The sequence below is a fragment of the Mirounga angustirostris genome, unplaced genomic scaffold (assembly GCF_029215605.1).
Source record: "Mirounga angustirostris isolate CCGP_5_RB_7025 unplaced genomic scaffold, mMirAng1.0.hap1 SCAF_1, whole genome shotgun sequence".
NCBI classification, from domain to species: domain Eukaryota; kingdom Metazoa; phylum Chordata; class Mammalia; order Carnivora; family Phocidae; genus Mirounga; species Mirounga angustirostris.
Window position 1 is genome coordinate 210,554,206 of NW_026991709.1, and position 27,188 is coordinate 210,581,393.

The 27,188-nt window shown below is 50.8% G+C and overlaps 2 protein-coding genes across 19 annotated transcripts in view; one reads left to right on the plus strand and one right to left on the minus strand.

Annotated features, from left to right (window-relative positions):
• HNRNPM (heterogeneous nuclear ribonucleoprotein M) overlaps positions 1–27,188 on the plus strand; it is a 54,543-nt gene that overhangs the window by 25,122 nt on the left and 2,233 nt on the right. For 2 of the 12 annotated variants that reach the window (XM_054504967.2, XM_064572138.1), the window contains 8 exons: positions 783–884; positions 2,168–2,212; positions 2,678–2,755; positions 6,171–6,269; positions 9,933–9,986; positions 12,006–12,808; positions 13,443–13,494; positions 15,134–15,559. In XM_054504967.2, coding sequence (XP_054360942.1) covers positions 783–884; positions 2,168–2,212; positions 2,678–2,755; positions 6,171–6,269; positions 9,933–9,986; positions 12,006–12,808; positions 13,443–13,494; positions 15,134–15,297 — 1,397 coding nt within the window. In that variant the 3' untranslated portion in view covers positions 15,298–15,559. Of the gene's footprint in view, positions 1–782; positions 885–2,167; positions 2,213–2,677; positions 2,756–6,170; positions 6,270–9,932; positions 9,987–12,005; positions 12,809–13,442; positions 13,495–14,932; positions 15,014–15,045; positions 15,075–15,133; positions 15,560–27,188 lie in introns of those variants that run through there. The other 10 variants (XM_045863166.3, XM_045863171.3, XM_064572169.1 and 7 more) reach the window with 9 other exon arrangements.
• PRAM1 (PML-RARA regulated adaptor molecule 1) lies at positions 16,622–27,169 on the minus strand. 7 transcript variants are annotated; one of them, XM_045863173.3, is made up of 10 exons: positions 23,497–27,169; positions 20,516–21,665; positions 20,365–20,431; positions 20,218–20,288; positions 17,702–17,756; positions 17,488–17,596; positions 17,189–17,351; positions 17,074–17,107; positions 16,947–16,981; positions 16,622–16,807 (listed from the first exon to the last, which is right to left on the minus strand). In XM_045863173.3, the coding sequence occupies exons 1-10, from the start codon at positions 23,497–23,499 to the stop codon at positions 16,770–16,772; spliced, it is 1,725 nt and encodes a 574-aa protein (XP_045719129.2). In that variant the 5' UTR covers positions 23,500–27,169; the 3' UTR covers positions 16,622–16,769. The 7 variants fall into 7 exon arrangements, 6 of the variants coding, with proteins under 6 accessions (XP_045719129.2, XP_054360949.2, XP_064428264.1 ...); XM_054504974.2 differs by having other exon boundaries at positions 20,365–21,665; XM_064572194.1 differs by having other exon boundaries at positions 16,909–16,981; positions 20,365–21,665.

Here is a 27,188-nt window from a genome sequence, read left to right on the forward strand (position 1 = left end):
TAAAAAAAAAGATTTTATTTATTTATTTGACAGAGAGAGACACAGCGAGAGAGGGAACACAAGCAGGGGGAGTGGGAGAGGGAGAGGGAGAAGCAGGCTTCCCACAGAGTCAGGGAGCCTGATGCGGGGCTCGATCCCAGGATCCTGGGATCATGTCCTGAGCTGAAGGCAGACGCTTAACAACTGAGCCACCCAGGCGCCCCTCTTTTATTTTATTTTATTTTATTTTATTTTATTTTATTTTATTTTTTTAAAGATTTTATTTATTTGTGAGAGTGAGAGAGCCGTGAGCACAAGCAGGGGGAGAAGCAGGCTGTTTACAAAGCAAGGAGCCCGAAACGGGACTCAATCCCAGGACTCTGGGATCATGACCTGAGCCGAAGGCAGACGCTTAACTCACTGAGCCATCCAGGCTCCCCTTAATTGCCTTTTTTAATCAAGCGTTTCTCAATTCGAGATTTAGGGAAACATATCTGTGATTCTTACATGTGAGTTCATAATTCTTCTCTGTAATTTTCAAGTAACTGATTTTCACTTGTGCTTGTTTTATATATACCCCAAACTCCAATCTGTAATTGCATATGAAAAGTTATGCCTTGAAAGGAATAGCTCCCAAATGTACCAGTGTCGAGTTATGAATTAGGCCCTGGGTTTGCCCATGGAGGTGGGTGGATGGGCATGGAGTGTGACTTACAGCACAGTAAACAAAGACTCTTTTTCCCTTGGAAGGTTATGGTTTTCTAAGTGGACTCTACACTTACAACTTTCTCTTTTCTTTTCAGATGGACTTGGTGGTATTGGCATGGGGTTAGGCCCAGGAGGACAGCCTATTGATGCCAATCACCTGAATAAAGGCATTGGCATGGGAAACATAGGACCCGCAGGTGAGAACTACAGTGTACTTTGACTGGAGATGTCTGGGGAAGTTAGTTACTCAAGTGAACTATTGGGATAATTGGACATTGAGTACTTCAAATGGAATAAAGATTTAACGGGGGCAAAATTCCCTCCTTACTCATCTCTGATTCATTTTGATAAAAATAATATTTTGTGTTTTTACTGAATTGAATCCTTTTTTCAAAAATTGTTATACTTTGCATTTTATCCTTTCATGACCTTCCATGTTGAGGTAGTTAAGCTGTTTGATAAAAGGAGGCAAGTCGGAGAGTTGGTCTTGCTCAAGGTCACACTATCAGTTAGTGACAGAGACTATAGGTCTCCTGACCATGGGACCACAGCACTGCCACAGTCTATTACCCAGACACCCGTTGGGCTCTCGCCTGGTGTTGATATGGCGTATAGACTATGGTAGGGGCATTGATGGATACAGAAAGGCATGGAGGGCCTCATTACATGACAACATCGCCATCATGGGCCTCAGAGACACTGTGTTCAGTGTTGTCTTTGTTCAAGAAGATAAGAAATAGCTGCTGAATGAAAGCTTTGTGAAGAATATGTTTTAAACTCTGTTTAGCATTTTCATTCTGTGCGATGAGGCATTTACATACTATTAAGAACTATTTCATTTTTATGACCACAGTCTTAGGTCTCTCTTGAAATCCTTTGAATTGCAGGATGGATGTCCCTTCACCCTGCTACTGTTAGTTCTGCATATCCCTTGTCTCCCTCCCAGATTAAACTCTGGGCTTCATCTCAACGCCCTGGACGATCACCTCACATGGCCCTATCAGTTTGACCGCCACCGCCCCCCCCCCTTGCCCCCCGACTAATGCCTAAGAAGAAAGGGGTGGCGGGGAGGGAAGCCTCAGTGTTTTTAGGAACTGCTATTTAGAGAATTTTATCTTTTTAAACCTGTGTTCCCTGAAATAAGCTTCTAAAAAAGTGAGCTCCAGTTTGTACTGGCTAATTATATATCATGTTTAAAATGGTCTTAGTTATTTATTAAAACTGTATGTGTAAAGAATTTTGAGTCATGTGGTGATTATTTTGTTAAAGACTTGTGAAAGACATAGTTTCCTGGAATGTGATAGTTTGACAGGTGAGATGGTAGAGCCCCCTCTGTCCTCCTTTTCCTTGACAATTAAAATATATTCATAACCAGGGATATTTTTTGTTCATTTGCTGGTTTGGAATTACTTGTGCTTTTTAAGTTCAAACATTACTGCTTTGACATAATTTTAGTTTGCATTGACTTTTTCTTTTTAAGGAATGGGAATGGAAGGCATAGGATTTGGAATAAATAAAATGGGAGGTAAGAGATTTAAAATGAAGTACAAATGTAATCACTTTTAGGTATGGTTTTCTCTCACCTTTCCTCTTTCTTTTCCCTCAAGCCTTGCATGAATTCTCACTTTGGTTTCCAAAAACTCTGAATCTAGAAATTAATTTTTCCCATCAGTCTTTCCAGTGGGTATCTTGGCTTTTGGTTCTGGCTTTCTCACTAACTAGCTCTGTGACCTTGGGCAAATCACTCCATCTCTCTGGGCCTCTCTTTGCTTGTCTGTTAAGGGGGTTGGATCAGATTAGCTTTTTGAAGATGGTGATTTTTACTCGAGGGCACTAGCATTTTTTCCCCAAAAGCCCTTACACTTGGTAAGGAAGTTCTTGGCAGAAAATGCCCAGGGTGAAACTTGTGAAAAAATCTTTCTTTTCCTGATGAGTATAAGCAGTCTCGTTGGAATGATGCTCAAATGGGAATGTCGAATGTCTCTTGCAGGCATGGAGGGACCTTTTGGTGGTGGTATGGAAAACATGGGTCGATTTGGATCTGGGATGAACATGGGCAGAATAAATGGTAAGACTCATGCTTCCTTCCTGCTTCCACCTGCCCCCTGCTAGCTGTTGGCTCTTGGGTGACCTTGAGGCAGCACACCCATTTTTAGTGAATAATTGCCCCTTCCACTTTTCTATTGAATTCGATGTTTTTGAATTGCCTTAAATGTTAGTCAGTCACAAGTTTGTATTCCAGAAGGTAGACTTCCTATTCCTAGTAGGTGTTAATCCTGTTAGTCACTAAACTGTGTGTTGTGTTCTGAATCTCCCTGATAATTACCCAATAAAAATAGTAAAGCTTTTTATTGTCTCCAGCACTAGCAAGCATCCTGTAGATACCTGTGGTTATGCTTTGCTCATTTTAAAATTGTCTTCAAGTGTAAGGGATTAGTTTTAGTTTCTTTGGAGTTTTTGATCAAATTTATATCTTCCCTGGAGTGCTGGAGTGCATCAGTTCTTGATCATCTGCTCTGATAAAACTCTGAGTTGTGAACAGAGACATTGATTTAATTTAGCATTTACATAGTGCAAATTTTGGTGTATTATCACTCGAGGCTTTCATCCCCTTAGTAGAAATATACTATCATAGTAACAGTGTGTTTTTTCGTTTAGTCCTTGCAAGAACCACATGATTTGTAGGTACTTTTATCACCATTTCGTCAGAAACTGAGGCCCAGAGAGTGACTTGCCTAAGGTCACATGGCTAGTAATAATGGGATATATATGGATCCTGGCTATCTGGCTCCAGAGCCTGGCTCTTAGTCACACTGTGATCCTACTTTTCAGAACTGACTCCAGCATGGGCATCATCCCCTTCTCAGTGGGCCTGTAGAGTGTGCTTTGAGAAACCCTGCAGACTGTATTTCTGAAATCCTTTGGGGGTTGGTTGACTCTTTGAACCCCACCTGTGGGGATGTTGCTTCCCTTAAACACATAAACTTTCCTGGGATGGAAAGTCATTAAAGATTTGCATTTAAATGTTTCTTTGCTGACCTGCAGTATCCTTTAACGTGAAGATAGACTAGAGCAAGTGAGTATCTTCCTAGGATAACTGTCAGACTGGAAAGAAAGAAAATTCTGATGAATAAACTGCCCTTCTTCATGGGTTTGCCTTGTTCTAGATGATGATAAAAAGATATAAGGAAGTCCTCACTGTTAGGAATGATGGGACAAAGGTCTGCATTTCCAGTGTACTTTCAGGCTAGCCTGTAGCTCATAATGTGTATAGGAATTCTAATAAAAGGTGAGGAGTCTGGCTTGGTAAAGTGTTTGCTCAAAACAGATGAGTCATTAGGAAATGGGGTTTTTGCTCTGAGGAGTGGAGTGATGTCATTTAGAAGTGGATGGAGAGGGGTGGGGCTGTGCTGAGGAGTGTGAGCAAAGTCCTTGGTAATCTGGCAGGTGGAATGCCGCAGTCACAGTTCTGGGCCTGGTGATCAAAGGTTCGCAGTGCTGATTCTCCTGGAGAGCAACAGTGGGAGGATGTGTTCTGATGGAGTGTTCTTAGATGTTCTGAGATAAAGGTACTTCAGGTCCTCCCTCATCATCCTCTGCAGTAGACAACAGAGAATGCTTTACTTCCACTTGAGCTGTGTTCTGAGCTTTGAGTGCAGTCAACTTTATCAGGGGAAAAGTTGATAAAGATGTTTTGGATTTAATTTAATGTTTAGTTGGTGACCGTAATGCATCTACCAAGGTCGTGGGTGCTGACATCAGACTGAGAAGTCAGTCTCATCCAGTCAGTCAGCAATACAGGTCAAGTCCTGATAGAGTGGGTATTAAAAATTACAAATTAAAAAATCATCAAATGCCAAACAATGATATGGTACAATATTTGGCAAGGAAAACTCTTTGGGTAGTTCATTGGAATTCACAGAGGGTGTCCTGAACTGTAGAGCCTGTTGACAGTTGGGAAGATGAGTTCTGTTTGGTTTTCTTTTTGTTTTTGTTTGGGAAGATGAGTTCTGAGGCCTTTGCTGACAAATTAATACCTACATATGACTTCCTTATCTCAAGGGGGCACAGTGCTGCCTTTTTTATGCCTTTATGATAGGGATTAAAGGAGTACAGCAGAGCATTGTCCATTACAGTGCCGCTCTGGGATTTCCCTTCTGCCTACCACATGCAAGCTTGCGCAAGTTAGTTATATTTTCAGCAGATGGCATGCCACCAACCTATGAGATTCAGTTGGGTCGATTCAAACTATGAATAGCAAGTTCACCATTGCTAAAATCTGTTTTCTTTTTTTTTTTTTTAATTAGAGTGAGCGTGAAGGGGGTTGGTGCAGAGGCAGACAGGGAGAAACAGATTACCCGCTGAGCAGGGAGCCTGATCTGATGTAGGGCTTGATCCCCCGGACCCCGAGATCATGACCTGAGCCGAAGGCAGACACTTAAGAAACTGAACCACCAGGGCGCCCCTCTGCTGCATTTTCTAATTAATTCATAATGGCTAGCCTGCTTCCATCCCTTTGGTAGGCTTGTTCACTTCATTGAAAGTATAGGGACTTGAGCTGCATATAACTATTTTCGGTAGTTATGCGATAAAAGGTGATCACTATATAGCACCTGATTTTTAAGGAGCAACATTAACTAGATTTTTCAAGGACCTCTCAGTATGGGAGGGAGACACAGTGTGATACACATCTTACGTCTTGCTTTAGAGGAAAGAAGTAGCCAATGATGGGATCATCAAAGGCTTTCTCCAGCAGTTGACAGCTGTGGTAAGGCTTTCCCCAAAGAAGCTAAGACCTTTGTTTTTAAAAGATTGTTGCAAAACATAAGTCTTGGCTGTCAGCATAGAAAAAAATAATGAAGTTACCAACATCCTTGTGTAGATGAAACTACCTGTGTTAGTAGAGACGTCCCGTTACATACAGGCATGTTCCTATATTGTGTGTAGATGTGCTTTTGTTAGTAGAGCATGGATTTTTGCATCGGGTTTAGGTTCCAGCCTTTGCTCACCCCTTAACTGGGCATGTGACCTTGGTCAAGTTACTAAGGCATTGGAGCCTCTTTCTTGGTAAAGGGGCAGTGATGTTGCAGGCTGTTGTGAGGATTCCATGAGCTGCCAGCACACGTAGAGCCCGGGGTGGGGCGGGGCACGTGGGAAGTACCCGGCAGGTGGTAGCTGCTGCCGCAGGCTCCTTTGGCTCAGCGAGTGCCCACGCCGGTTGCTGTAGGAGCAGGTGCTTGGTGTACCTTACGGGGGGCTTTACTGAAAGTTGTCAATTAGTCCTTAATGGATTAAAGGTAGGTAGTTTTTACGGTTTCACTTGAGGTGACTTTTTTAAGGAAAAAAGGACTAATGATGGTTTCTCTGTAGAAAGAGTGGACATGCTGACTTGGTGGCGGCTGTTGTGTGCCTGTAGTGAATTTGTCATGTCTAAAACACAGTGGTATTCCTGGAAAGGCCTAGGGTAATATTTTTCTCCACAGAGATGGAGCGTGGCATGGGTGGAGGATTTGAGAGAGACTTTGCCAGAAACAAGATGGGAATGTCTCGAAGCTTTGGCGAGCCCCTTGGCAGAGGAATGGGTAAGAAGGCCCCACATGGGCGGGGGCTCACCCCCTGGGGTGCAGGCTCATCCTCAGGTCCGAGGTTCTTTCTTAGGCAAAGTCAGCTGTTTTCCCATAGTCTTAAAAAACTGAACATTTTCTAGACCTAGGTAAAAACTTTCGGTCCTTGAATTTTTTATTGGTATCAATAGAACCATCTTTCTTTAGTCTTTTCAGGTGGCTTCTTTGGTTGCACTGGTATAAGATGTTGGCTTGCTGTGGCAGTTAGAACTGCTGCGTTACCGAGCACTGGCTCTCTGGAGTGGTAGAGGTTTCAGAGACCCTGCTGAGAGAGGTGTGAGTTCCCTTGTCCAGGGCGCTGTGGTGGTCTAGTTAACGGATGGCAGGGTGTGCTTGCTGGTACCTTTAAAAGAGGCCTCAGGACCTGGAGTTTTCTGATGCTGGAAGGCCTGGCTTATTGGGCCGAAGTGCAGAGAAACGCTTGTTTCAGTTTTGGTTAGATTGCAAACAAAGTTTCTTTACTTCTCGGTGAGTGTTTCTCCCCTCTCCCGTTTTCAGTTTAGATGTTTCTGAGAATCCACCAGCTTAATTCTTCATTAGTATGGTGCAAAAGAGATTGTCCAGTTTGGGGCTCTTAAGTTTGTGTCTGTCAAAGGTGATTTGGAGCGTGGATCTGTACTCTCCCCGCATCTTCACCTGCTTCTCATTCTGTGCAGATGTGAGGCTTCTAGGTGACCGCCTCAGAGTGCTCAGCATCTGTCTTTGGGGGACCCATTGAGTTAGGTGTGAGGATTTTAAGCCCTTTTGTGTAAGTTTGTATTAGATACGTTCTTAGAATTTATGAAGGTCCTAGAAAGATTCATCATCCAGCTCATCAGTGAGACCAGATTCTTCTGCAGATTATTTCTAGGACTCCCATCCTCTTCGTGTTGTGTCCTCCATGAAAACCAGGAACTATTAGAAACTGTTTCCCTCAGAGTGGAGGGAAACAGTTGTTTGGTGGAGACTTGTTTCTCTTTTTCCCTACTGGCAGTTAAGTAGCTGGAAGGACTTTCTTGTGTCTTACTAGGCTGGTAGTGAAGATAGTGAAGATTTCATTTTTTTTTTCCCTTGTACTTGTCTGATATGACTGTAGTAGTTTTATTGTAGTTAATTCCAAAGCTTTAGGATTTTGGGGATGAGTTCATAATCTTTATGTGACTAGGTTAGCTAAAAGTTTCTCATTATCTATGACTGATTGTGTTTTTGTGTCCTGGAACAGCAGGATTTTTTTTTTTTTTTAAAGATTTTTTATTTTTTTATTAGAGAGTACAAGCAGGGGGAGCGTCAGGCAGAGGGAGAGGGAGAAGCAGGCTTCCCGCTCAGCAGGGAGCTCTATGTGGGGCTCGATCCCAGGACCCTGGAATCATGACCTGGGTCGAAGGCAGACGCTTAACCGACTGAGCCACCCAGGCACCGCAGCAGCAGGATATTTTTTTAAATACTTAAAAACTTTTCATTTGGTTGCAAACAGCAATTTGAGGGTGAGAAGAGAACAAGATGGCACATGACTTCGCTTCCATAGGCTCTTCTTCCTGCCTTAGGCCTTTAATTCTTTGCTACACTGTGGTGCCTCTCAACCTCTGTGATGAGGCTGGTGGCCTTGTCCTGGTTCGTGGAGAAGGGGTAGAGCTAGTGAGGTCATTATTTTTCATGGCAACAGGAAACTCCTCCAGTCCCGACCTGAATAGAAATGTCATCTAACTCCTGCTGCTTTGCCACCTTCTCTCTGATTGAGACTCTCTTGTCTCTTTGTCCTGAGACCTCCCAGAGTGACATGAGCAAGAGCAAAGGGCTTTGTTCTGGAATTCCCTGCTGCTACTTGTGATCAGACCCAATTTAGTAAAAGGTGTCTAAGTTTAAGTTGGGATTTCAGACTAGTTGGCCTGGGTGGGTTTTTTGTTTTGTTCTGTTTATTCAGTTCTTGATTTCTCTCTCCTTTCTGGTTTTCACTTGGAAGTTGAATTGTTTTCGGTGCTACTTTCTGTTGTATCTCCCCATTCAGTGTCCCTTCTCTACTATCAAGGCAGTAGATCTTTGCCCTTGTTTCTGCAAACCACTGTACTTGGTGGTGCAGGGATGTAGACATGTGGTCCTTGATCTTGAAGGAGGTGGTGCAGCTGAGGAGACGATGCGCAGTGACTCAGGGCAGCACCAGAGGTCCGTACATAGAAGTGGCCTAGTGAGGGTGCCAGTGAAGATCTTGGTTCCTAGGCCCTTGGCAGATGGGTGAGCAACACACAAAAGTGATCATTTCCTACGTGGCTGATAGAAGTTTCCTGCTGAGAGCACTGGATCTGAGCAGAAGTGCAAGACTGTGCAGGAGATGCAGTTTAAGCTGGAGGGGCTGGGTGTCTGAGAGAGTTCAGTGTAACTAGAGGGCGTACTGGCAGGATAGAGAGGGCTGACAGCATCAGGTGCAGAGGCTTGGAGGTGAGGGTCTACCTGGGGTCGGAAGAACAGATTCAAGTTCAGAGTTAGAGCAGGGAGGTCTGTGAATGCCCATGAAAAGAATTTTTCCTTTTTCTTCAAATCAGTGGTGTGCCGATTGTGAAGCTTTTGCAAGGAATATTTTGATCTAAGTGCCGATTTAGGAAAGTGAAGCTAGGCCTGTGTATGCTGAGTAGGATCGCAGGTGTCACGGAATAAGTAAGCCCTACTTGTTTGCAGGCTGGATGTCTGTTGTTTCTTGGTATGCTTTCCCACGTCCTTCCTGTAGCAGGTAGTTATAGTACCAGAAACAGCTGTGTGGTTAGGGATAATCTCTGTGGTCTCAGTCATAAAATGAGATATGCTCTGTGGCTATTGGTCCACATTGCTGAGCACACTTTGTGACCAGAGAAGGGGGGTGGGTACAAATCTCTTTACAGGGTGAAGAGCTGAGAAGAAACTTTTAAAAGCTAGTACTAACCCTGTAGCATTAGACAAACTTTAAAGAGGTTTGGATGAATCGTTGGCAAACAAGCAGCAGTGTTTTCTGTTTTCGACAGGGTGTTGGATGTGGTTTGGATGTGTTGGGGTTTTTATTTTCCTGAATCTTTGTCTGTCACTTAATCATCATCACACCCAGCTCCTTCCAGGTGGGGCTGGTGGGCTTAGCTTGCTGGAGTCTTTCCATGCACGACTTGTTAATGAGGTCATACTTCAGCACGGCATGCCGTTGCTGCTGGTTTTCAGGGTTTTGGCAGTAAGTATAGCCACAGCTTTAGTTTGCTAAAGGATAACTGTGAGGTGTTGATTGGATCTGGTGGGTGAGTGCAGGCTTCAGCCAGAGTGCTGAGGCTCTGGACCAGCTTTAGGAAACTGTGCCACTGGCCCCGTTCTTGCTCTGATTTTCTAAGTTCACTTCATTGGTGCACACTGGCTCTTACTTAGCTCTGCTGGGCACATTCCCAGATGGTCTTGCCAACTGGGCTCAGACTCTGGAGCTACATGGGATCCTAGTATCATGACCCATCATCAAGGACTCTTACAGTTTTCTAGTAAAATGATCCTGTCTGTGTGTGTATTTCTTAACCCCTCCCCCCCTTTCCTTGTTTTATTTTTAAATTAGTAATATTCTTATTCTGGAATCTGTAATAAACAAATTTCTGTTATCATAGAGAAATTTGGCTAATTTTTTTTTCTTCCTGATTTCCTTAGAAATCCTAAGTAATGCACTGAAGAGAGGAGAGATCATTGCAAAGCAGGGAGGAGGTAGGAAACGCTTAGTTTTGATGTTTTGATTTTTAGAATAGGCTGTTATTACTGGGGATAGTAGAGTGTAGTGGTGGAAAGTATGGGCTCTAAAATAGACTGCCTGGGTGGGAACCAGCTCTGTCTCTTCCTAGCTGTGTGACATTTGGCAAGTTACTGAACCTCTCTGTTTTCCATACTATAAATGGGGATATAATGGTATCTACCTCATAGGGTTGTTGTGCAGAGTACCTGAGTTAATGCATAGAAGAGAATACATACGTAAGTGCTATGTAAGCGTTAGCCATTGTCATTATTATAATATCCATGTAATTTGGGGACTTTGTTGTTTTAAATACCATAAAATTGTGAATTCCTGAAAGTAAATAACCTGATTATAAAAGTATACTAGCTCCATTCCTAACAAATGCTTACTCAACTGTACATTTGTACTGATAAATATTCAGAAAATTATTTTTAAAAAAATTAAATATCTGCAATCTCACTGCCCAGTGATGAGTGCTGTAAACATTTTGGACTATATCCTTCCATTAATATACACTTTTTTTTATGGGTACTTAAAACTAAATGAACTTCTTTTGTCAGCTTGATCTCCCCTCCGTGCCCAATGGCTCTGAGTGCCTTGGCATTTCCTTGGTAACTCCACTTGCTGATTATTTCTGTGGTGCGCTGATTCTAAAACTCCACATGGGCACCGTTTTTCCCTTGTTCTCTGCTGCTTTTGGCATCTGGGGGGTCAGCCTGATTTCTGATGTTCTTGAGCTTGCTACCTGCCCTTTTCTATTTATCTTGCTTTTTTTTTTTTTTTTTTTTTTAAGTAGTTTCTGAGAAATTTCTGCTCTCAGAGCAGAACTTGTGTTTCTTAAATTGTGTTTATATTTTGCCACTTGGTGTGCTATTACTCAGCATGACTAAGGAAATAGTCCTGGAGAAGTGGAGTGATATGTGAGGTCAGAGACTCACAGAAACTTCTGAGTCTCCTTTTCTTGAATTTACATCTTGGACTGGGCCTCTTGGGTCAGGAATGGGCTGGCTGTGGGCTCAGCTGACCTTTTTCAGAGGCAGGTGGTGGCGGTGGTGGTGGTGAAGCTTAAGTGAGAGGGACCTTGATGCTCTGCATGGTGGAAAAGTGGTGGGCGGTGGCCTTGCAGGTGGAGCCAGACCCTTCTTGTCCAGAGTTACCAGGTTCACAGGGTCCCTGCATTGCTGACATGCCAGCATGTGTTGAGAACTGATCTGAGACCTCTTCTAGGATCTACTCTGCAAGTGCCATCGACTTCTTTTCCTCCAAAGCCAGCAGAGTTATGCACAGCTCATTTGGGGGTTTTCCTCACAGAGTAAGGCTCCCTGGAAGTAGCTGTCTATCTAGATATAGAGGATCTATATTGGTGTTTGTTTTCTTTATCTCCTCTTAATTGCGTGGCTGTATACTAGCTGCTTTTTGCCTGGGGTGCTAAGGAAATGCAGCCATACTGGCCGTCAGCAGGGCATCTGAGAGGGACAAGCTGAGAGAAGGGTAAAGGTTGTGAGTGATTGGAATTGCCACATATAATCCATGTAATCCATCACACAGACTGACCAACTGAGGGTGGGGTTTCCGAGCTTCCTTCATTGAAAGCATTTCTCAGTTAAATTTGGTGGGGAGACCTCAGAGTTCTCAGGAACTGACAACCATGGCTCACAAAGCTAGTTACAAGTACTAGCGCTTCTGAAATAACATGGAGAACATTGCTGACACAAGTCCTCCAGGGTGGATTTTCTCCCTTTTAAAATTTTACTATGGAAATTTTAGCTGTTGCACAGATATAGGAAGAATGATGTCCTCACTACCCCGCCTTAACAATTGTCTGTCGACATTTGAGGGATGTCTAATGATAAATTGTTGTGGGATTTAATTCCTGAACTGGGGTTGAGCTTGTGAAGTGCCCAAGCCTCTGCACCCAGGTCACCCTCTGGCATGGTGTGCACACAGGTGTGCAAGTCCCTGATATCTGCCTGTGTTTTGTGTCCCTGTTCCAGGTGGAGGTGGAGGCAGTGTCCCTGGGATCGAGAGGATGGGCCCTGGCATTGACCGCATTGGGGGTGCCGGCATGGAGCGCATGGGCGCAGGCCTGGGCCATGGCATGGATCGTGTGGGCTCCGAGATTGAGCGCATGGGCCTGGTCATGGACCGCATGGGCTCAGTTGAGCGCATGGGCTCCGGCATCGAGCGCATGGGCCCACTGGGCCTCGACCACATGGCCTCCAGCATCGAGCGAATGGGCCAGACCATGGAGCGCATCGGCTCTGGCGTGGAGCGCATGGGTGCCGGCATGGGCTTTGGCCTTGAGCGCATGGCCGCGCCCATCGACCGCGTAGGCCAGACCATTGAGCGTATGGGCTCTGGTGTGGAGCGAATGGGCCCTGCCATCGAGCGCATGGGCCTGAGCATGGAGCGCATGGTGCCCGCAGGCATGGGGGCTGGCCTGGAGCGCATGGGCCCCGTGATGGATCGCATGGCCACCGGCCTGGAGCGCATGGGCGCCAACAACCTGGAGCGCATGGGCCTGGAGCGAATGGGCGCCAACAGTCTCGAGCGCATGGGCCTGGAGCGCATGGGCGCCAACAGCCTGGAGCGCATGGGTCCTGCCATGGGTCCAGCCCTAGGCGCCGGCATTGAGCGCATGGGCCTGGCCATGGGTGGCGGTGGCGGTGCCAGCTTTGACCGCGCCATCGAGATGGAGCGTGGCAACTTTGGAGGAAGCTTCGCAGGTTCCTTTGGCGGAGCTGGAGGCCATGCTCCTGGGGTGGCCAGGAAGGCCTGCCAGATATTTGTGAGAAATGTAAGTGGTTCTTCAGCAACTTGGTGGTGGTGGTGGTAGGCACAAAGGGAGGAGGGGGCAGGTTGGCGTCAGAGTTGGTGCCCTCAGTAGGGAGGCAGAGTAGCAGCACTTAAGGCCACCTTGCTACTGTCCCCAAAGTCTGGTGCTGTTAGGATAAGGAGGGAATGGGAGAGCAAAACGAACTCTGTGCAACAGGAGCCCCAGGTTTTTGTACTGCTAGGCGGAAACCAACACTGAGCTCAGGAACCCAGCTTCTTGATTCCCTTGGCTTGAAGAACCACTACACTTGGGCATGACAGAGACAAAGGGCTATATCTGCCTTATCTTTATACCAAGTTGACCACCTTCAGTTACTGTTGAATGGTCTGTGGGCTGCTTACCATAGGCTATTGTCGTCTGCATGATTCTCCCTTAGACAGTTAATGCCACAAAGGGAGTGCGCTTGGTGTGCCGTTTTCGAACCTCATTCCAGGCCGGTGTGTTTTGTTCTCTGCTGGTATCTCAGTTTGAAGGGTACCCTATTTCTCAGTGTACAAGAAGTCCTGAAAGTTCCTCTCAGAGAGACCCTGGTGTTTATGCATTAGGACATTAGGATTTGGCTGTATCACTCATCAGTTTCTCCTTTTCCATTTAGCTCCCATTTGATTTTACATGGAAGATGCTAAAAGACAAATTCAACGAATGTGGTAAGTGTTTGGGAAAGGCTTTCTAGGTGCTTCCATGTGTTGTGGCTTCAGAAGTCTTAGCTTGTTAGTGATGCATTTGAGGGGTGCAGTGAAGCTCCCATCCTGGTCTTCACAGCCACTTGCCGTGACTCGAGGACCAATGGGACTTGCCATTTTTCTGCCTGTGCAAGTATTCAAGCCAGTTGTTGAGTTTCCTCTTATGTGTCAGACACTTCTCACCTGTGTTCTCATTTCAACCCCATCCTTCTCCTTTTACGGTTTTTGAAAGGAGGTGATGTCCCCATTTTGCAGATGAGTCCGGCAAAGTCACGTTGCCAAGGTCACATGGCTTCTACGTGACAAAGCTGAATAAAAACATCTGCGATGAGGTTGCTTTCTACCACCGCACTGTTGGTTCATGCCTCAGAGAGCACTTTCTCGGAAGTTCCCAGGGGTGAGCTTCTATGTGAATGAGGCTGAGCGGCTCTGGTTGTGGTGGTTTCCTGGCACACCAGGCCACCTTTCTGAAAGGCTCATTGTGTGGCTGAAAGGAAGTGAAGTTGTCCCTGGGTGAATCCCTGCCCCTCACTCCCACCACCTCTGTTCTTTTAACCATGTCAAGTGGGAGCCCGGGACCTAAGCCAGAAGTCTGGGTGGCTTGCTGGGTCAAGGCCTCCTCACTGTTTCTCATTTCCTGTTTCACTGGTAGTTCAGATTGCGCCACTTTGCTGCTTCTCCTGGTTCTTCTCTTGGGGCAGCTGTTGAGCCATAGTGTGCCTTCTTGCCCTCGCCCCACTCCTTAGTTTCCACATTGTAGTAGGTATTCTGAAAAGTCAAGTTGGATCAGGCTGCTCCCCTGCCTCAGGTGCCTGGAGGTGCCCCTCTGCCAACAAGAGAAACTCACTAGCCCCTTTGTAACTTAGTCCCTCCTCTTTCATCTCCCTCCTGTCCCTGAATCCTGAGTTGCAAGTGTCATTCTCCAGAAGTGCTTTATTTCATGTTATTATCGTAAGAGTTTACCTTCTGGTGGACTTTTATTTCAGAACTGTCCCATGAGAAGCCCTCTAGATGTTGCCCTTCCCTTGGGCTGAGTTAATGGCTTTAGAAACGAGGGCCCCTTAGCATAGGCTACACGGTCATGTCCTTAGCTCTTCCCCTATAGACTTGTTTCATGGTGGTGCTTGACACATACCTGGATGCTTAACCAGTACTTGAATGAATATGTGAAACCCACTTGTGAGATAGGACGCAGCCTGTGTGTGGACAGTACAGAAGTGTCCATTATATCACGATGGCCTCGTAAATGCTGTGGTGTGGGGTCTGGAAGATGAAGCCTCTGCACAACTCACCTATAAGGTTGGCTTCACACAGTCCCCTGTATAACTTTCTTGAGTGTATGAGTGTGCATTTGAAACTGCCAGGAAGGCTTATCATGGGTCGATTGTTGTCCTCTTGGCAGAAGAATGGCAACATGGCTGAGGGCCATAGTCGCTGGATTCCGGCTGTTGTGTTCTGAGCATTCGTGTGCCAGGGCCGCTCTCCCTTTTGACTCTGTCCACCGAAATCCAACAGGTGATCTGGACTGAGTGGAGCCCAGACTGAGGCTGAGCTCTGGGTTTGCCTGATGAGTTGTGGTCTCTTCTTCCCTCCCTGTGCCCAGGCCACGTGCTGTATGCCGACATCAAGATGGAGAACGGGAAGTCCAAGGGGTGCGGTGTGGTTAAGTTTGAGTCGCCAGAGGTGGCTGAGAGAGCCTGCCGGATGATGAATGGGATGAAGCTGAGTGGCCGAGAGATTGATGTTCGAATCGATAGAAATGCTTAAGCAGTTGCCTTTTTTAAACATCGATACCAGACCTCTGAATTTGTATTTTTTCTTGTTAACCATTTTAATTTGTTGGCTGGATGTATAAAGATGTTTAAAAAATTCAGTTGCTTTTTGGGGTAATTTGAATTACTTTTTTAATGACTGGGGTTCCATTTGACTGTTTGCATTGAGATTGCAATGTGCGCAATTTTTTTTGTAGTTGTGGCATCTTGTTGACATCGAATATGACTTTGATAATAAATACCAGTTCCTGAAAAGATGCTTGCTTTTTGCCTGTGTGTTGTGGGGCACCCACCTCCGGTTTGGGGAGCTAGAGCCAGTTTTCTTTCTCCCCTTGGAGCTGTGACCACTGGAGGTCTCATCCCTATTCTTGCTTTGTCTGTGGACCCCGAGGGTGGAGGGCATGGACCCTGGCCACTTCAGGAGAACTCTTTATGGAAACTGAGTCCTGAGTGGACTTGAATTCTCCAGTGCTGGTGATAAAGCACTTGGATATTAGCGGTCCTGAGAGCCGTTCTCTCTCCCTCCTGTGCTGTTGCTCTTCGGGGCACAGACATTGTGTCAGGCTCATTTCCAGTTTGGCTTTTGTCATAGTCCACTTTGGCTGCTATAACAAAATACCATAAGCTGGGCAGCTTATAAACAACAGACATGTATTTCTCACGGTTTTGGAGGCTGGGACGTCCAAGATCAAAACACTGGCTGATTCCATGTCTGGTGAGGGAACCTGATCTTGGTTTATAGATGGTACTTCCTAGCTGTGATCTCACATGGTGGGAGTGGCAGGGGAACTTTCTTGGGCCTCTTTTTTTATAAAGGCAGTAATCACCCCCCAGACAGCATCACATTGGGCGTTAGGCTTTCAACAGAGGAATTGTGTGTGCTTGTGGGGGGTGGGGGGCATATACTTTCAGTCCATAGCAGCTTTTCTTTGCTACAGTAACAGACTGAGGAGGGTGCGAGTTTCTGAGCATATTTAGAACTCTAGCGGTTTAGGCTGACCGTGCGTGATACCTGGGCTCTGTCAGAACTGGGTCACCCCTCCCTTTTCTCTCCCAAGATGTGATCTCATTCATACGTAGGTCCGCTTGGGCTACACAGCTATTTGCAGCTTGTGCGGAGCTGCCGCCACTGCTTGTCACGTTTGGTTGTGGGGTCCTAGCCTTGCCACCTTCTCCCTGCCACACTTTCCTCCTCCTCGTGTTTCTCCCTGAGGGGTGAGACCGTGGAGGGATGGGGTCGACCTCGCAGACCCCCAAGTGTTTGATCATGACTCCACTGTGTGCCAATCAGGAGGGAGAGAAAAGACAAGAAGCAGGAATCACTTTCAGTAGGAGCTTTATGTGGTTCATGTATGTAGGCAGGCATGAGCCTGGGTGGTTCTGTGACTGCCAATCTGGGATCCAAGACTCCTGGATTAGTGGGTGGCTGGGCTGGCCGGTTGTCCTGGGTACCCACACCTGTGGGCCTTACCGTTCCCGGGGGGATGGTCGGCTCTCCAGAGGGTCTGCCGAGGAAGGGTGATTTGCAGTGACTCCTCTCCCCGTAAGCGGATAATGAGCAGCCCTCAGGGAAACGGGGTGAGGGGTTTACCTCCTTCCAGCCTACCTCTGGTCCCTTCCAGCCTACCCAGAGCATCTACATACCCCAGAAGCCAACATCGTCATACACCTCCGTTTCCCTGGCAGAGAGCACAGTTGGGTCAGTAAGAGTCACCTTGGCCCACTGACCACCCCGCCCTCCCCATCACCCCTAGTCAGGGCCAGCACTCACAGGGGCAGTAGAGCTGTTCTGGGCACGTAGCCATCTGCAAAGAAAGTAGGATAGGTAAGCTCCCAGCCTTGGTGGTAGCCTGTTTCCCTAGGACTTCCTGGTTTGTCTGACTTACATTTGCCCTTGGTGTCCCGGCACAGCATCTCATCCTTGTTGGTGAACTCGATCACCTCCAGGATCTCCCCACGCCGGATCCCCAGGTGCTTGCCACCCCCACGACGTGTCTTGGCGTTGGGATCGATCATCATCCTTGTCTGAATCACTATCTCCCCCTCAAACTGGGGAGGGATATGTTAGAGCTTTTGTTTTGTGCTTTCACCCCAGGAACCCCGTCTTTCTGAGGATTGAATTTGGTCAGTTGGGGCTGTGCCCAAAACTCCAGGGCTCTTGTTTCAAGGATTCTGGTGTTCACACCTTGAACTTTTTCCGGAACTCCCTCTCGGCCTTCTCTGCCTTCCGGATCTGCTTCAGGGTCTTTGGGTCTGCGGGTGGCAACTGCTGTGGCTGGGGGGCCTTCTCCTTCCTGAGGAATTGGATGCTCCTGAGGAAGATGTGCTCCTCAGGGGCCCCCTCCGTGTCCTCCCAGAGCTCAGCCCCTCTGTGTTACATGCCCTTTGCCCTGTGGTACCTGAGTTCTGGATCTTGTGGTGGCCTGGGGGGTTGCTGGGTAGATGGCACGTCATCTGGGAGCAGTCAGAGCGCTGAGTTAGGGCAGGGACCGTTGGCTCAGCCTCCCTCTCGACACTGGTGGCTTGATCTTGAATGAGCTTTCCCTGGGTCAGTTCTCAGGACATCCACCCCCTCCCAAACCCCACCCTGCCCACCTGCCCATCTTCTCCCTAGGCCTTTCTCTTGGGTTGTGAGTTCTAGTGGATTGGCTCTTGTTTTCGTAACTCCTACTGCATGGCAGGCATGGCAGAAACTGTTTACTAGAGTAACTCATTTCAGCCCTCACAGCAACCTTATTACTTAGGGTAGTAGGCAATACTGTCATTCCCAGCTCATTGATGAGGGAAATAAAGGCTCTGGGTGGTAAAGCAATCCTGCTCCAAGGTCATCTGGCTGGAAATGATACAGGCGGCTTTATTTGCAGGATTTTGAGGCCATTTCATGTCTGTCTCCTAGAGTAGGTTGGCTTCTGGGAATTGTCATGGGTTCTGGGTCAAAAATAAGGCAAAAACATTTCTTAGAGCAGATGAAATGGGTGTCTGAGTAGGGGCTGGTGGGGTGGGGTGGGGTTCCTGGACTGGCCTGGCTGGTGCTGAGACCAAATTGTGAGGGGTCTGCCTGGTGAGGGCTGACTTCCTGGCAAACTGCCAGCCTTCCAGGGAGGATTCTGCTGGCCAGGGTTTGGCTTACGGCGAGAGCCTCGTGAATACCAGTTGAGTGAAGGATCCAGAACATGAAGCCCCCAACTTTTTGCACCAGACTCCAGCCTCGGCCTGGTGCTCAGATGTGACGGTGCCATCTACAGTCTCACCCAGGACATTTCCCTCTGGCTGCTTCCCCTTCTCCCAGAGGCACCCTAGGGCCCCTGCAAACCCAGCACAGTGTAGAGCACGCCCCCGGGCGCCATGGTGCAGGGCAGACTTGGCATACCTGCGGCCCGGATTTCTGGCATTGTGACCCTAATCAGGCCACGCAGGTAAGGCAGGCTCTGAGGGGGACCTGTTGAAATCCTGGGTAAGAGCTAGGTCTGGTGGCCTTAGCCCTTTCCAGGGGAGCCCCCAGCGGTGCAAAGAACCTCTGGAGTGGGGCCGAGTGGGCGGTTAGACTTGGGCAAACTTTGGGACAATCCATACTACCAGTGAGGGCCCACATAGTGTTTCAAGAAGGGAGAGATTTGAGAAGTGCATTTGATTAGAGTCTTGCAGAATGACTGGCATGGAACGGGGAGACGACTGTCCATGGGCAGGGACAGTGAGCAGAGGTGGGGATGTTCCTGGTCTGTTTGGGATTGGGGAAGGGGTGGGCCAGTTACTGCCTTTCTCCATGTCCGTGGCCCCAAGAGTGGCCCCCAGACCCCGCCACAAGAGCCTCACCAGAGCGGAAGCAGGAGGAGCCCTGTCAGGAAGCTCTGCTAACAGAGGGTGTTGCAAGCAGCCCCTGAGGAAAGCCCAGGAGAAGCAGAAGGGGCTCAGGAAGAGTAGTAGAGGCAGCAGATCTGGTGCAGGGGCGGGGGGTGGGTGGTTGGGGGGGGGAAGCGGGAGCATCCCAAAGGCACCCTTAATAAAAGGTTCCCCTGTAGGAAGCCCTTCCAGAGATGGGGCCAGGAAACAGTCTGGGAGCACAGGGCTTGGGCAAGTTGCTTCTCGGGTCCTCAGGCTTCCACCTGAAGCCTGTCGGGGACAAGGGGTCAGCTGTTGCCGTGGGGGCGGGGGCAGTTGTGCATGTTCAGTGATGGTCACGTACAGGGCTTGCATAAAAGTCACTTTTTTTTTTTTTCCCCACTCAAAATTGGTAAAGGCATTAACCCTGCAGCTGGGCTGGAGACATGTCTGCTTTGCCACTGCCCTGCTCTCCAGGAGCAGATGCTTGGAAGAAGAGAGGAAGAAAAGGGTCCTTAGGAACCCCAGAGCACAGAGTGTCTAGGACTACAGGCTCAGGGGTCTTTGTCTCCACCCCATGCCTGAGTTCAGGCCCCAGTCCGACCTGGACATCCAGCAAGCACCTCCAACACAACAGGTCTGCTGTGGAAGCTGAAACCTTGTCCCCGACTCAGGGATACCTCCAGTCTGCGCCCAGGCGTTAGGCTTGAAACTTGGGCCTCATCCATGTCATGAGCTGGCTTGCTCCCGCTCACCCCTGCATCACATGCCACCAAGTCCACTTCCTGATCCTTCCACTGCTCTTTCACACCTTCTCCCACCACCCTTCCCCCTCCCCCTGCCTAGGCCACACCATGCTCACTGGCTGTTGGCCTTTAGGGTGCCCTACCTCCTCCTGTTCTGCCCATCAGGAACTGGTAGGACTTTTCTGAAAGGCCCTTCCTGCCCTCTACTTTCTCCTCTGGCACTGCCAGGGAGATGGATTGTCCCTTGGCTTCACACCAGCAGCATGGCAGAATATGCCCTTGCAATGAATGGTCCCGAGGGGCCTGGGCAGGATGGTCTGACTGAGAGCTCAGCCCCACCACCAACAAACCTCTGCCGTTGGGGCTGGGGCTGTCCATGGGCTCCACGTCGTCATACAGCTCGTAGGCCTCGTCCTGGTCCCTGCGGGAATACCCGAGATAGGGGCCTCTTCCAAGCCTTCGACCTGCGCCAGGGCCCGCTTACTCCCCACACTCACTGCGGGATGTCTTCAGTCTGTCGGGCCTGGGAGTGGATCCCAGCAGAAGAACGGGTCCTCCTCAGAGCTGTGGAGGGATGAGAGCAGGAGGGAGGCAGGCCCTGCCAGGGAGCCTCTTCCCCAGCTTTCTGCCTGGGTTGCCCTGACCCACCTGCGGCTGTGGCTCTCCGGAAGTTCTGGACATCCCTGGGGCCAGGAGGCAGCGGCGGCTTGGCTGGAGGGGGTCCCAGGCTGCTGACTGGGGGCAGAGGCCTCCGCCGGGGTGGGTAGCTGGGTTTGAGGCCCAGCCTCGACCCTCCACTGTGAACGGGAACTCCTGACCTCTGCTGCCTGGCTCCAAAGCCAGGGCTGAGTGGGAGCCTGGGGCGGGAGGCAGTGACAGCAGCGGGAAGTGAGCTCTCTGAAACAGAGCCAGGAAGGGGGGGCTTTTTAGGGAGATCACCAAAGAACTCCGCGTGCAGGTGCTTCTTGGGCAGAGCACTGGACTCGGGCTGCAGAAACTTCTTGGGGAGCAGGCCAAACTCGGGCTCCGAGGACACTCTGGGGAGGCTCCCCAGCTCAGGCTGCAGGGGCTTCTTGGAGGGTGCTTTGAATTCAGACTGCCGTGGCCGCTTGGGAAACACACGGACTTCAGGCTCTGAGGACCTCCTGGTGAGGTCACCAAAATCAGGGTGCAGGAGCTTCTTGGGGAGGTCATTCAGCTGAGGGGCTGAGATCTTTTTGGGAAATGCATTGAAATTGGGCTGTGAGGAGTGGGGGTGGGGCTCACTGGACTCAGGCTTCCAGGGGGGTGTCTGAGGGACCTCACTAAACTCAGGCTGTGGCAGAGATTTTTTAGGGAGGCCACCAGCCTGAGGCTGCGGGGGTTTTCTGGGATGCACAGTGAACTCGGGCTGCGGGGGCTTCTTGGGAAAGGTGCCGAAGTCAGGCTGGGAGGGGTTTGGGGTGGCCTCATTGGGCTCAGGCTGCTGGCGCTTCTTGGGGAAGGCGCTGGATTGGGGCTCTGGCGGGGGCTTGGCAGGGTGGCCGGCCACAGGCTCAGGCTGCAAAGCTTTCTGAGGGGCCTGGAGCTGTGGGAACTTCTTGGAGGGTTCACTTGGCTCAGGTTTGGGGGGCTTCTTGGGCAGATCAGTGCAGCTGGGCTGCAGGGGCTTCCTGGGGTGCTCGCTTAGCTCAGGTGGTGGAAACTTCTTTAGAAGTTTGTTGAACTCAGGCTTCGGGGGTTTTTTGGGGTGTTCGCTGGTCTCAAGCTGAGAGGCCTGGAACTTTGCTTGAAGGCTCCGGAAGTCCTGATGGCTCCCCTAAGGGACATGGAGCCAGTCAGGCAGAGACTCACATAAGGGTTCTCCTAGCTCCTCTTTGCCACCCTTTGTCATTGGCTCCCTCTCCTGTTGGCTGGGCCTTCCACCTTTGTCTCCAGGCTCCCTGGAGTCCTGACCTCTCCACTTAGGCACTGCGTATGCCCCCAACCTCACCCCCATCAGGACCCAGGCTCCCAATACTCCCCCATAGCCTCTGCTTCCACAGTTGATGGTGCCTTCTAAGTGTCCTTGAGATACCCTGTGCTTTCATGCTCCACATCCCTAGTGCCTTCTGTTCTGATTTCAAAATACATCCAGAATCCAGCTACTTCTCACTGCCTGTACCACTGTCATGCTGGCTGGAGGAACCCAGGCTCCTCCCCGGTCTCCTGCCCCCCCGTCTTCTGCCTCCCCCTCTGCCCCCTGCACCCCCGTTCTGGCCAGGACCCTCCCCCACAGCAGCTGCAGGAAGCCCCTCTGCTCAAAATGTGGCAATGCTTCATTTCCCCATGGTAAAAGCTAAAGATCTCATGAAAGCCTTAAACCATCAATCTGCCTCCCTTACCCAGTTACCTGGGCCTGGCCTCCGCCTCTCCCCTGCTCTCCCCCCGCCCCCAACCCCTCTTTCTTGGGCCTTTGTCCGGCCCTTGCCTCTTCCACCTCCAGGTCTCTGCTGATACTTTATTAGAGAGGCCTTCCTCCCAGACCACCCTCATTTAAAAAAAATTGATTTCCCCTTTGCAGAACTCTCCAATCTCCCCAACCTACTTTTTTTCTCTCAGTACCTGCCACTATGTATCATACAGTTTATTTTATACGGTTTCACAAATGTGCCGTGGCTTGTTTGTTCTCTCTGCCCCCCTATCCCCTGTGGAAGGTCAGCGACTTGGCTCACTCATTGCTGTCCTCCCAGTGCATGGCACACTGTTGGTGCTCAGTAGATACTTGCTGAAATATATAGGATACAAAGGTGTATACTCAGCCACGTCCAGTCTGATTGTCACAGACTCATGTAGAAAGACGTGGAGAGACACAGACCTGGAGGCAGATGTGGGCTCAGAGTCTCATGGTCCCAGACACCCTTGTTGACGGTCAGGGCACTCACAGTCGAGAACACCCAGGAGAAGCGGCAAGCCGGCCCAAGCAGCGGCCCGGTCAGGCCTGTGCACCGTCTGTGGCGCACCTAGTCCGTCCCAGGTACCATCTCGACCGGCCCCATGCTCTCCGTAACAGACACGGGCGGGTGCACAAGTAGGCCAGGCCTGCTCTGACCAGGGGGCCCCACTGCAGGCCCCCAAGCCTGGCTTCACCTGGACCCTAGGAGACTGGGGAGGGGGAAAGGGCAGAACCGTGGAGACTGTGCTCCTGTCTGTGCCCCACCCAGAGAACGAGGAAAGGTAGTGATCCCCGCCTGGGGCCTGAAATGCCTCTATTAAAGCCCCGCTCCAGGTGGGTTGGGGGAAGGATTCCGGGGTCACCCACAGGACCAGAGAAATCAGGGTCAGCAGGTCATGTCTTGGGTGACTACTGGGGTGGGGGGTGGGTGGCGGGTACATGACCCACTTTGTCACCCGCAGGAAGCCCCTGTGTTCACCCTGGCCTCCTGTCCCCAGGTTGCTGCTCTTCATGGCTGACCTGGGAGGAGAGTAGTCTGGGCCATCTGCCTGTTCCCCCTATTAAAGTCCCAGCCCCAGCCTGGGCCACAGGCCCTTTGGGGCCCCAGCTGTCCCAGTGATGCATCCTGGCTGCTTCCCACCTCTGGGCCTTTGTGATGGTCCTTGCCATTTCCCGGGGGATGAGGGGGCTCTCCTAGGGTTGGGGGTTCACTCACCATGCTTGCAGGCGGGTGATGGGCCACAGGGCAAGTGGGACCTGAGCTGGGCCGGTGCCTTCAGGAAGTGACTGTGGCTTCTGCTCCCCGGGCCCCACGGGGGTGGGGGATGCTGGCGGGGTGGGGAGGACACAGGAGGAAGAAAAGGAGGCGGAGACAGCCCCTGCCTGTCCCCAGATCCTGCCTGGCACTTGAGTTCCTGTCCTGCCTGCTACTGTCTCCATGGTCTCCATGCTTCGTGCATCGGCTGTGAGCACATGCCCAATGTGGCCACCAGTTGTTTGTGTTTCTGGGGGCTGGCTGACTTCTGGTCTCCAGGGAGGACTCCGTGCCAGGCCCGGAGGGCCTCCTTGGGAGGGGGAGTTCTCTGGGGGTAAGGGGCATGGTCAGCTCTGGGCCAGGAGACTCAGGAGTTCGGAGAGCGTGATGGGTGAGGCCCTTCTGCCGGCTCGTTTCCTCATCTGCCTGCCTCATTTCCACACTTCCCCACTGTCAGATTCTCAGCTCTGAGCAGGACTTCCCTATTATAGGGGCAGATGTCACATGGGTCGTGGACAGCTGTGGGGGGCAGAGGGCCTAGCTGGGATGGCAGATTTGGGGGTGGGTGGGTTGGGTGGGTAGTAGCTAAGGCCTTGCCCTCCCCCACCCTGGGGAGGGAGGGAGTCTGAGGGCCAGGAGAGAAAATGGAGACAGCAGGGAGAGCAGTGAAGAGGGGGCGAAGGGGGTGGGCCGAACTAGCGCTGTGGGGGTGTGAGGCCCAGCCAGATAGAGGCGAGCCCTAACCACAGGACTTGGTCTGTAGGAGGTCAGTGACTTTGGACACAAAGGGAGAGTGCAGAGCCCTGACAAGTTTTAGCTATACATGGAAATAGCTTTAGGAGTTTACGAAAAGATGGAAGGAAGCTCCTGGAGATTCTGACTTAATTGGCCCTAGCCTGGGGATTTTTCTTTTTTTTTTTTAGTGACCTCTACACCCAACTCGGGGCTTGAACTCACAACCCCGAGATCAAGACTCCTACTCCTCTGAGCCAGCCAGGTGCCCTGAGCCTGGGGATTTCTTAAACACTCTGAGGGTGATTCTCATGTGCCCACGAGTCACCCTGAGACCCCATTAAAGTGCAGGTTCTGCCTCAGGTCTGTGGTGGAGCCTCAGATTTCTAAAGATCCCAGGTGATGCCCTGGAGTAGCGAGGGTGTAGAAGGATCCAGTCTGTCTTGAGGACACTGCATTCCCAGCTGGAGCTGTTCATTACCACCCTGCCATGAAGGCCACAGACCGCACAGTCGGAAAGGACTCTGCCTGTTTGTGTCCACTTTTAAGAGGCACAGCTTGAGGATTCTGGAGCCTCTGTGCCTGCCCATCCCCATCCCTGCACTATCAGGCATGCACCCTGGGTCACATTCCCAGATGTGGGTTCCCCTTGGAACAGGAGTCCTGGGAGACCAGGGATGGTGAGAGTGGGTCCTCCCTGGGTCTTTGGGACCAGCCAGCACAGGCTGGTCACAGGCTGACTGACCCAGTGTTTGGTGAATGAGGGAAATGAATGAATGAAACAAGTGATTATTGGCCAAGAGCATACAGTAGGTGCCCAATCAAAGTAAGCTAAAGGACTGAACGCTGGTGACAAGCTGGTGACTTCCCAGGCTCCAAGGCCAGCCACCCCATGTGAACCACCTCCCCATGGCCTGGAACTCGCAGTTTGGAGGGTCCCATCCTGGCAAGCCCTATTCCCCCACGGTCCCCAGGAGGTGTTCCCTCCCGCCCCCCCCTCCACTCCCCTTTGTGTTTAGAGCCTTCCGGGTGGCTCTGGGCTGGACTGCAAAGTGTGGCCATGAACTTGGGCAGGAGGTTCCATAGATGGAGTTGAGGAACCTGAAGCCTGAAGTGAGCCCGGGCCAGGGTCTGCCTTGGGGTTTCAGTGGGGGTGGGGGTGGGGAGTGTGGGGAGGTGTTCGCTTCAGGAGCCTGTGGAACAATGGGCTAAGGAGGGGTCCCGGGGTTCTGAGCACATGGGGGGCTGGTGAGCCAGAGCAGGCGCAAGAGCAGGGGCATGCACCTGGTTGCCCTGGTCATGGTTGGGGGACAGACACGGTGGTGGTCTCCACGCTCAGCCACATATGGTCCAAGTGCACGCAGTCGAGGACTGAGCACGTGGGCAGCCAATCCTAGGGGTCAAGGGGCGCACAGAGGAGCTGGGGTCCTGGGATGGGGGTGCTCACGTCCAGGTCAAAGGCAGGGCTCTGGGACGTGCACCCAGGAGCCTTATTTTCCCTCTCCCAGTCTGGTGGTGATGGGGCTGGTGCTGGACAACTGCCGGACGGGTACATGGCCGGACTCAGCTGACGTAAGCTGCCTGGAGAGGCTCGGCCTCTTCAGCGCAAACCTGCAGTCTCTTATCAACCAGCCCCCCATTGGGCCAGCTGGGCAAAGTGGATGACTGCCCTGATCCGCTGGCTGGTCCTTCCATCTCCCTTCAAGACTTGACACTCCTGGGCGCCCTCTGCTGGGCGGAGCTGAGGCCGAAAGGAGACTTGGCGGTCAGGCTTTTTGCAGTCAGGGGAAGGGGGGCCCTCTGAGGGATCACTTTGGCCAGAGGGAGGGCAGGGGCTGCGGAAGCCCGGGAGAGACACTGGGAGCAGATTTCCCAGTTAAGCTGAAAAAGTTGGACATGAGTTGGGAGGGGGCAAGGGTAGGAAGTTGCTTTTGGAGTGAGCAGGGTGCCTAGGCCAGGTCATGATCCAGCTCCTTAGGCCTCTGGGCAGTTTCAGGTGCTGGGCCGGGGGAGGGCAGGGGACACGGTCTCCTTGGTAGAAGCTGTTGCATGGGTGATGGGGTGGGGTGGGGTACCTGGGCCAAGATCCTGGCTCTGGGACTCTCTGGAAAGGTCCTGACAGACTGGGAAGTGGCATTGCCTGGATTTGGGGGTGGCTGAATGAGGGGGCCTGATGGGGGAAGGGCCTCTGACACCTTGGAGACAGGTTGGGGTCCTGGGGGAGAGGGAACCCTGAACCCTGTCCCTGGAGATGTGGGAAAAGGGGAGGTGCCATTTGGGCCTCACTGCCTGGGTTTTCTTACAGATGGGAACCTTTCCCAGCTTCTAGGGTGGTACAGAATCAGTGAGGGGACTGGAGCTGGGCTTGGCTCAGTCATCCTACCCTCCTAGCCTCACCTTTAGCTGTAAAATGGGCCCCTTGATCCCACCCCACTTCCTTCCTGAGTTCCTTGTTGGGGGGTGTTCCAGGCAGCCATGGGCTTGGTAGCCAGGGGGATGTGAATCACCACAAACATTTCTCAGGCCCCCATCCTCTCTCCCCAGTCCCTGTTTGAATCTTCACAAGGACTCCAGAGGGTAAGCATCCTGACACCCATCTTAAGGACTAGCAAAGTGAGATGCAGGGAGGTTGAGTCTTCTCCAGGGTCACAAAGTCCTAGCTCCAAGGCTCCTGGCTGGGAAGAGGAAAGCTCAGGGGGCCTGAAGCCCCAAGGTCCCCTGATGGCCCTGTTGGCCCGACAGTGGGTGCTGAGCAATACCTGCCTCAGCACGGGCCCGGAGGTGCTGGCAGAACAGACCCCTGGCCTGAGCCAGCTGAGTCTCAGCTTCAACTCGGCAATGACTGCAGTCCTGAAGCCCCGCGGGTGGGCCCCTGGGTGCAGGTGGGCCGGTCCTAAGGGCACTCAGATCAGCGCTCCCCT

Excerpts from the sequence above, each read along its gene's own strand:
- PRAM1 (XM_054504974.2), bottom strand. Across the intron at positions 20,289-20,364 it reads CAGACTGAAGACATCCCGCA|GGACCAGGACGAGGCCTACG; the intron begins GTGAGTGTGGGG and ends GTATTCCCGCAG. Across the intron at positions 16,808-16,946 it reads TGACGATGTTGGCTTCTGGG|ACCCTCTGGAGAGCCGACCA; the intron begins GTATGTAGATGC and ends CTTCCTCGGCAG.